The sequence below is a fragment of the Varanus komodoensis genome, unplaced genomic scaffold, assembly GCF_004798865.1.
Source record: "Varanus komodoensis strain SLA01 unplaced genomic scaffold, ASM479886v1 scaffold136, whole genome shotgun sequence".
In the NCBI taxonomy this organism is placed as follows: Eukaryota; Metazoa; Chordata; class Lepidosauria; order Squamata; family Varanidae; genus Varanus; species Varanus komodoensis.
The window spans coordinates 61,855-71,276 of record NW_025335395.1 but is presented as its reverse complement, the minus strand read 5'-3'; the positions used below and the strand labels follow the sequence as shown (position 1 = coordinate 71,276).

Genomic DNA, 9,422 nt, shown 5'->3' with positions numbered 1-9,422 from the left:
GTTGTGGTACCCTCCTCATGGAATACCCTACCTTGCAGGCACACCTGCTGCCAAAATGGTATCTTCCCAGTGCCAGGTGAAGATGTCCTCATTTTCCTACCCATTGCATATTATAATCCATTGAGAGACTCACCGTGATTGTATGGGTTAGTAATATCCCAAATAAAGAAATAAATTTCATTTAAATTTTAAATGAATGAATGACTTGAGCCTAGCTGATACCTCAGTCTTGTCTTCATTTTGACTGTGACAAATTGCTCATCTTCTGGTCTGGTTTAGCAGTCTTGCAGCTCAGGTATCTTCTTGGACGTGCACAAGCAAAGTATTGGAAATAGGGTCAATCCAGCAACCGTCCTAATACGTTTCTGAAGGGCAGACTGAACTTCCTAGCAATTAATACATTAAATTTTGGTTTGAATAAACTTTGAATTTTGTGCTGCATCTGAGTGGGACATACAGCCCTTTATTCTGTTATCAGTCCCATTCATGTTACTTATGCTGAAGTGGCTTCCCCTTTTTGTAGATGCAGAGCATAGCAAGAGGTTCTCAGAAGATCAGCACCCAAACAAGGACCAAGACCATTGCATCTCCAAGGAGATAACTTTCCTCTCCTGTGAAGACCCTTTGGGGATCATCCTGACTTCCTTTGCCTTGATTTGGTTTTTAAGCACAGGCTTTTTGTTAGGTATCTTCATTAAATTCCTAGGAACTCCAGTAGTCAAGGCCAACAACCGCAACCTCTCCTATGTCTTCCTGTCCTCCCTCCGGTAGTCCTTCTTATTCTCCCTCCTGTTCATTGGCCAGCCAAGCAAAGTGACTTGCCTACTAGGACAAACAGCCTTCAGCACCATCTCCTCAGTTGCTGTCTCTTCCGTGTTGGTAAAGGCCATCACTGTGGTGCTGACCTTCCTGGCCTCCAAGCCAGGCCACAAGGTAAAGAGTCTTGCCAACTCTATTTTCATTTCTTGCTCCAGTATACAACTGGTTATCTGCTCCATCTGGCTGTGCATGGTCCCCCTTTCCCTGACTCAGACATACATGCTCTGCCTGGGGAGATCATTCTGCAGTGCAATGAAGGGTCTGTCCCATTGTTCTACACTGCCCTGGGCTACATGGGGTTCCTGGCTGCCGTCTGCTTCACAGTGGCCTTCCTGGCCAGATAGCTGCCTGGGGCTTTCAAGGAGGCCAAGCTGATCACATTCAGCATGCTGGTCTTCTGCAGCGTCTGGATGTCCTTCGTACCCTCCTACCTGAGCACCAAGGTGGAGTACATGGTGGCCGTGCAGGTCTTCTCTATCTTGGCCTCCAGTGCTGGGCTGTTGGGATGCATCTTTCTGCCCAAGTGCTACATCATTGTCCTGAGGCCTGATCTGAATACAAAGGAACATCTCATGATCAAACACAAGGTTGCCATTTGATTTGTTTGTTTACCCTGGGAGTGGGACCCTGGATATCTACTAACAGGATGATCATTTTAGCAGCGGACCTCAGGGGGTGGCATGCACCCCCTAGAGAATCCCACCTGGCCAACGTCTTTTTGAAATTTTAGTGCCATTTGAAGATTCATGCATTCCTCTAGGCATTTGCAGTTGTTCAACTTTCATTCTTTTAAACTTTTCACTGCACATAAAGATCCTTGCAATAATGCTCTTTTGTGAATGCTTCATATTTTTCCTCTTTTTATATTTTTATCAAATTAACTGTTTGAATCAGCCAGAGTTTTGGTCACTGGATTGTTATATTAAATGAATTCATAAAATAAACTATGCAACATTTCCACATCTCTCTTTTCAGCAGACTCCTGAACATTAATTCTGCCTCCTAATATTATTGCTCTTCTTGTTATTGCATTTGTTTCTCACTGCTCTTCCTCTTGAGTGGGAGCCAAGGTGACCCATGAGGTTGTTCTCACAGCTATTGTGACATAGATATATCTGGGAGTTTGTGATTGGCCAAAGATCACCTCGGCAGGTTCATTGCTGAGTGGGGACCAGAAACTCAGGCTTACCAGATGAGGACTTCAATGGGACAAAAGCCCAAACATTGATGGAGCACCTTGATTGTTGAACCAAGCTTGCATTCCACCTTTTCTAATCACCTCAACGAAAAAGAGCTCTCGCTGTTGTGCTTCAGCCTAACGCTATCCTGCGCCTGTTAGACAGGCTCACCTGGCCACTTTCTTGTGACTTTTCAATGCATGAGATGTTGGTATTCTTCTAGGCATGTGAAAGTTTTCAGCTTTCATTGTTTGAAGCATGACACTGCTGTTTAGTAACTTGGCAATGACTTAGGTTTGACTCTGTCATTGAATTGGAATGTTCACATTTACTATTTTTTCCTTTCTGCAAATTTTTGTCCCTTCAACTGTGGCAAACTACCCAAATACTTTTTCTATTGGATTGTTACAAAAATGAAATAAATGAATATGGAAAATCATCCAGGGATCACTTCCTGCCATCACAATTTTCATCGTGCTCAGTGCAGATCATCTACAGATCATCTTCAGAATATGGGGATAAGGAGAGTTCAGGTTGAAAAGCGGGAGATCATCACAACTCACTGATGAAAACTAGTTTGAAAGGACTTGGAAAAGATGCAAGAACCTTCATACATAAAAGACTGGGACTCCTTCAGTGAAGAAGCCCAAGGTCAGTCTTCAGGGACTCTTCCAGCATTCAAGTAACAGTACACCTTCCCTTCAGAATTCACAGCCTGCCTGGAGCTTCAGCATAAGTGGAAGTAGAAAAAACAGAGTATCATTCAGGGTCTGTTTCTTGCCCCTCCTTCATGGCTGCTCTTCTCTCCTCTGTGGCCAGATAAACCGAATAAGCTGGAACTCTTGCAAGGATGAGGTTGCACGGCCTATCAATATGCAATGAGCTGAGAGCAGATGAGAGAGGTTTGTTTACTCAGCTGTTCCACAGACATGGCCATCCCAACATGCCCAAAATCTCAGCCCAAGCTCTGAGCAGCACGTGGTCTCAATTATGTTACCCTGTAAGCTCATCAGAGACATAGAAACAGAGAAACAGAGAAACAGAGCAAGTCAGAAGGGGCCTCCCAGTCCATCTAATCTGACCCCTGACTCCAGACGGCTCCGCTCATGACTTGCCCACCATGTGCATGTCTAGTCTAACTTTGAACACCCTCACTGATGGGGCCTCAACCACCTCCCGTGGGAGCTCATTCCACACCCTCAGGGGCCTAACTGTCAGGAAGTACTTCCTGGCATCTAAATTGAACCTTGGATCCCTGAGCTTCACTCTGTTGGAGCGCATCCTGCCCTTCTCTGCAGGAGAGAACAGGTCTCTACCCATCTCTGTGTGACATCCCCTCGCATAACTGGATGTTGCCAACAGATTCCCTCCGAGTCTCCTCTTCTGCAGGCTGAAGGGACCCAGTTCCCTCAGTCTTGCCTAATATGGCATCCCCTGCAAACCGGCCACCAACCTTGTGGCCCTACACTGCACTGACACAAACCTAGCTATATCCTTCCTGTAATGAGGGGCCTAAAACTGAAAACAATACTCCAGTTGTGGGTGAGGTTTCCCAATGTTGCCTTTGAAGATTTCTGTCCTTTTTCTCAAAGGAAATCTTGAGCAAATGAGCATCCCTTGAGCTTTGCTGAGGATCAGAAGGATCCACTGTGCTTTTACACAGATAGCAGAAACATCAGTTCTTAAACTTCATGGACTCTCCTTGTGTGGAGGCCCAGTATGGTGTACTGGTTAAGCATGGGGGACTGGGACTCAGGTGATCTGGGTTCTAGTCTCTACATGGTCATGGCATAGACCAGTCACAAACCCTCAGCCCTACCTACCTCAGAGGGTTTTTGTAGGGATAAGATTGAGAACAGAAGGAGGAACTGATTTCAGCCACTTTGAGTTTTCTATAAGAAGAAAGAGGGATAAAAATATGATTTAAAAATGTGGCTTGAGGCACAACCTCTGTGTGCAGACCAATGAGAGAAAAGCAGGAGACTTAGTCAGGGAGTAGCAGGGTTCAGAGGAGCCAGTGTGGAACCCATCCTCTCATGCTGGGCCTGGACTTAGAAAGCAGGCCCAGCAGAGAGGAGGTCTGCAGGCACATGCAGAACAAAGGCTGAACAACTGGAAACCTTCCCCCATGTTGGATGCCATAGCTCAATGAGCTGCTGCAGATGGCCTGGCAGAGGGAAGGCTCCTCATGGTTCCATGGGGCTCCCTGCCTGTGAACAGCTTCCTCTTCCTAGGATGCAGTTGTGGACATGGTTCCTGTGGGTGGCACAGAATGGGAATGCTGTGCATAGAATTTGATTCCAGGCACATGCCCTCTGAATCCTGGCTGGGCTCACTAGGAACTGAGGCTTGGGGCCACTGGAGAGCCAACTGGAGACCAGGATGCCATGCCTAGGGAATCTCACCTATTCTCTCCCCAGAAAAGACTCCTTGCACAGCCTTGGTGAGTGAGGCACCTTGGGATTGCATTTCAGGTGTGGCAGCTGATTACATACACGCCGACTGTGGGAAGACTACACAGGGATGGGAACCATGGTAAAGAAGATGCCTGCTGTTTGTTCAGAAATAGAACACTGGGGGAGAAAAAAATAAACTATGATGCCCACAAAAGGCTGCTTGTCTGTAAATATAACATAATACCCAATAGATTGTCTGATGGTAGAACTGGTAAATCAAGGCAGAAAACCACCTGATCAGGATGCCTAAGAAGACCTGGGAAGTTCTGGGAGGTGGGGGGGGCTATAAACACATTTATGTATAAATAAATTAATAAAACTATGAACTATGGTAAACATGCAGGGTTGTGTGTTGTGTTCTGTGCCCACAGCAAGTGTGATGCTTGGTTTGGGAACTGTCCATTCCATGAACAAAGATATGTTTAGCCCATAAAGTGAAAATTTCTTTAACTCTGCAAATATTCAGAATGCCAGATACAGACTTCAACAGTATTCAGAATTATCCTCAGGATTTTCTTTTTGAGAATGTAAGAAAGAAAACGTCTCTTTCAAGTAAAGTCATATTCTTAGAGCAGAACTCTGTGGAAGTCTTTGACTCTCAGAACCATCATTAATCAAAGTGGTGATTATCTCTGGATGAGCTCAGAAGGGAGGAGGCAACATGCAAGTCTGCCATAGATGCTGTCCAGATTATTTTCATTTTACTTAACCCCATTTCAAATATTCCTTTGAGTTCTGCAGGGCATTCCTTGGTGGCCTTCAACACAATCCAAAGAATTTGCAAAGCTATCCGCTCTTTGAAAGTACATGTAATGTGGAATATTTCTTCATCAGGAACCTGGGAAACCAAAGAATTGCTCAGTGACAGAGACACATCTGATGCATTCTAATTGTTACCCTTGGGCTTTCAGACATACTCACCAAGGTGTTTCACAGGTGAGGTGACTGGACATTCAAAGAAAGGAGGAAAGAAACACAGCATTTGAAATAAGATACTGCAGGCCTCTGTCTCACAGGGCAGTGAATGGGAGAAGGCATGTGCCAGCCCTGATTCCAGCCACAGCAAGACCTGAGCAGATCTTGGCCTGCCTGCCTTCCCCTCTCTACATCGGGGATTCCTTTGAGAAACGTGCCTGAGAGGCACCACACATTGGGGCAAGTGTGCTTGGAGAGGCCCTGCAGGAATCATCTAGTCCTCCTGCCGCTTAACCAAGAGAGTCAGTGACTCAGTATGCAGTAACTGCTCCAGTTCTAGAGCAGCACCTGCTTTAGAGGAAATGCTGGTTTCTTGGCCATCTGATGCCTGCTGAGCCAGAGACTGAGCCCCCTGCAGTGGTGCTGATGCAGCCAGAATGTGGGGAATCAGGGCAGCAGCTCCCTCCTTTCGAGAGGCTCTGGTCCAATGAAGGGGAGGAAGAGCTTGGATCATGCCATTTGGTTCCATGTTTCTGGAGCAACCCAAGATCTAACTAGAACCTATTAAGCCACAACATTTTTGGAGAAGTTACTATGGGTCAACAAAATGCACCATTTTAATCTTAGCTTACAATATAAAAGAACGGAAAAGTTGTTAGATCTCCTTCATGTTTCTATTTTGCCTGCACACTATGGTTCTGACTCTGACTCAGAACTGTAAACCATCTCCAGTACTCAGGAACAGATGCCAAGCTGAGTTTTCATCATGAGGTGCTCCTTTGTATTCAGGTCAGGTCTCAGTACAATAATGTAACACTTGGGAATGAAGATGCAGCCCAGCAGCCCCGCACTGGAGACCAAGATGGAGAAGACCTGCACCGCCACCATGTACTTGCCCTTGGTGCTCAGGTAGGAGGGCACAAAGGACACCCAGACACTGAAGAAAACCAGCATGCTGAAGGTGATCAGCTTGGCCTCGTTGAAGGCCCCAGGCAGCTTCCTGGCCAGGAAGGCCACTGTGAAGCAGATGGCAGCCAGGAAGCCCATGTAGCCAAGGGCACTGTAAAACCATGTGACAGACCCTTCATTGCACTGTAGGATGATCTGTTCAGCTTGGGAGTGCATGTCCGGATCAGGGAAAGGGGGAGCCATGCTCAGCCAGATGGAGCAGATGACCAGTTGGACACTGGAACAGGAAAAGACAATGGAGTTGGCCAGAATCTTCCCAAGCCACCTCTTCACCTTGTTCCCTGGCTTAGTAGCCAGGAAGGCCAGCACCACAGTGATGGTTTTGGCCAGCACTGAAGAAACAGCCACTGAGAAGATGATGCTGAAGGCTGTTTGTCGGAGCAGGCAGGTCACTTTGCTTGGCTGGCCAATGAACAAGAAGGAGGATGAAAAAGACAGGAGGAGGGAGACCAGGAGAACATAGGAGAGGTCCCGGTTGTTGGCTTTGACTAGTGGTGTTTCCAGGCATTTCATGAAGATTCCTAATATGCAGCCTGTCATTACGGACAAGCTTAGTGCAAAGGAAGCCAGGATGATCCCCAAAGGTTCTTCATATGACAGGAAGTTTACTATCTTGGGCACGCATTGATCTCGGTGCTTGTTTGGATGCTGCTCTTCTGGACACTTTCTACAGTGCTCCACATCTGAAACAGAGAATGACATCAGCAACAATGACAGCAATCACACATCCAGAACAGTTTCTGTTCTCTCTCTCTCTCTTGGGGGAAGGGGGCGGGAATTCTTCATTTTACTTTATTGAATTAGGTGGGATGATTATTGTGAAAGCATAAACCTACCTTTCTTAAAACAATCTGAGATGTCTTATTTTAATATGCAAATGTCAAATGCTGAATGGGGAAAGTAAGCAACTGCATTAAAGATGCTCAAAGTCACAGCTATATTCATAAAGGATTGTGTATGATTAGCATGAAAAATAGTTGTCACAATGACCTGGATGGTATTCACTGAAAACATGCTGACTTGAAAGGACTGTTGCTGAGAACACAGGAGTATTTCTATCCCACATCCCCCAAGTGAGACTGTTGTATTCCAGCTCAAAAAGTGTATTTAAATGTGTGATTGAGCCATTTCTCAAGTATTGGGGAATGATCACTGTGTCAAGTATGTACTTCAAAACCTTGATACACAGGTCTGGAAAATTATCATTCTAGGTTTCCCTAGGGAATTTCATGTAAGACATTATGTTCCTAAAGGTGTGGTTCAAAGCTAATCATATCTTGCCAGAAAGGTGGATGAGGAAGCCCTTTGGACATTTTTCCAGAAAGGTATAGTAAAACAAGGATGCTTATGGCAGTGAGATGCAATTCATGGTACAGAGTGTAAAGAGCTTCCAAAGGAAGAGCTCACAAGAGAATTAAATAGCCACGCAGAAAGAAGCTGAATGTCATTACTGATTCTCTCTCTCTCTCTCTCTCTCTCTCTCTCTCTCTCTCTCATTTTCCCATCTTTCCAGCTAATCATCTAACATTCACATGATCAGCTGAATCCATGAGCATAGCCAAGGAACAAAATCCCTCAGGCTCAATCCTTTACATACAACTGGGATCTGAAGTCCAGTGGGGTGGGGGAATGAAATGCAGCAGGAACTCATGGTTCCCACACGCCTGTTTAAAGAGAGAGTCCATCTTACAACTAAACCCACACTCAGAAAGGGAAGAATAATGCCATCTTGAGGTTTTTCCTGAAAAAGGCCAGTGTGAAAGCCTAATGGGTAAACAAAGAATGAAGCCTTAAAACCTTCATTGGGAATCTTTGAGAGGATCATTTTTTATTTTCAATGCTTGGGATCACTCCCATGAGAAAAAAAAATCATCAGGATGAGAGCAGATTGGTGAAATGCATAAAATGTACATTTTAGATAAACACAAAGGATATCAAAGAAAGTAAAGAGATTCAGCAGAATGCTTGACACACTTATTCAGAGCAGATTCAGGAAAATGAATGTTTCTTTAAAGCCTTCTCCACTGATGCCTAAATACTTTCACAGGGAGGTAGGGGAGTCCATTAGTAGCCAAAACCAAAAACGCCCTCACTCTGGTCCCTTCCCCATTTGATGTGAGATCTAAGAGATGCTCTGTTGATTTGTACAAACTTGAGCTGATTCAAGTATTTGCCTGTATCTCAAAAGGAACAGCCTATCTTCTGAGGCCACTTACCTTCCTGCGAGGAGATGGTCCCCTCTCCACATGGAACACAAGCATAACAGCAAGGCAGCTCACCTTCCCGGATCTTCTTGGCACTTCCCGGGTGACAACTCTCAACGCACCTGGAACGAGGCATGGCCTGGTAATGAATAGAAGGAGCATCAAGGAAAAGGTCTGCAGACTTTCTGCTTCCATGGAAAAGAATCCCAGAGGATGAAATGGTCCTATATGATCGCTAGGTCTCCCTTTTCATGGCAACTCTAACTCTAGAGCCTTCGATGCCTGGCCCTTTCTCCTCTTCATTAGGAGCCCATGCTCCTGTGTGTGCCCTAGAAAACTTGGAAGAGAGCTGGCTAGGGCAAAACCTAGCGAACTCAACCCTCTAGCATTTGCTGCCTTCCTCTCCTGCTTGGACCAGTCTTGCAAGGGAGTGGAGCCAAGAGGAAGTCCATGACCGTTCATGCAAGGAAGGTTGCACAAGCAGCAACCTTCTTCTGCATCAACTGCAGGACAAGCAGCTGCCGCGAATGGCATGGAAAAGGCATGCTTTCTATCCCAAAGGGTTGCTGTAGTACCCAGTACACACAGACCACCAATTTCTGCTGAATAGAAGCATAGTCTAAAATCCATGAACCCAGGCAGTATCAGTGATGCTGAAGAACGGTCTTCACTGGGCAGAGTGGGATGCTCATTTCATTCTTCCTTTCCTGCTGAAGACCATTTGCTTCTATTCATTCCCTGGAAAAAGATAGCATTGACATTTTGTAAGTGGAAGAGGACACCACTTACACAATTCCTGGCAAGCACGTTGCAAATGCTGGGAACACTCACTCGGGACTTGTACCCTGGGTCACTGCAAAGCAGACCAGAATTGGGGTGCT

General features: G+C 45.7%; 1 protein-coding gene across 1 annotated transcript in view; it reads right to left on the bottom strand.

Annotated features, from left to right (window-relative positions):
* Positions 1 to 6,103: 6,103 nt before the first annotated feature.
* The window catches only part of LOC123019743 (vomeronasal type-2 receptor 26-like), a 19,761-nt gene continuing 16,442 nt past the window's right edge, over positions 6,104 to 9,422 (bottom strand). The window contains exons 3-4 of the mRNA XM_044422805.1: positions 8,554 to 8,680; positions 6,104 to 7,020 (exon numbers count right to left, since the gene is read on the bottom strand). Coding sequence (XP_044278740.1) covers positions 6,104 to 7,020; positions 8,554 to 8,680 — 1,044 coding nt within the window. The remainder of the gene's footprint in view (positions 7,021 to 8,553; positions 8,681 to 9,422) is intronic.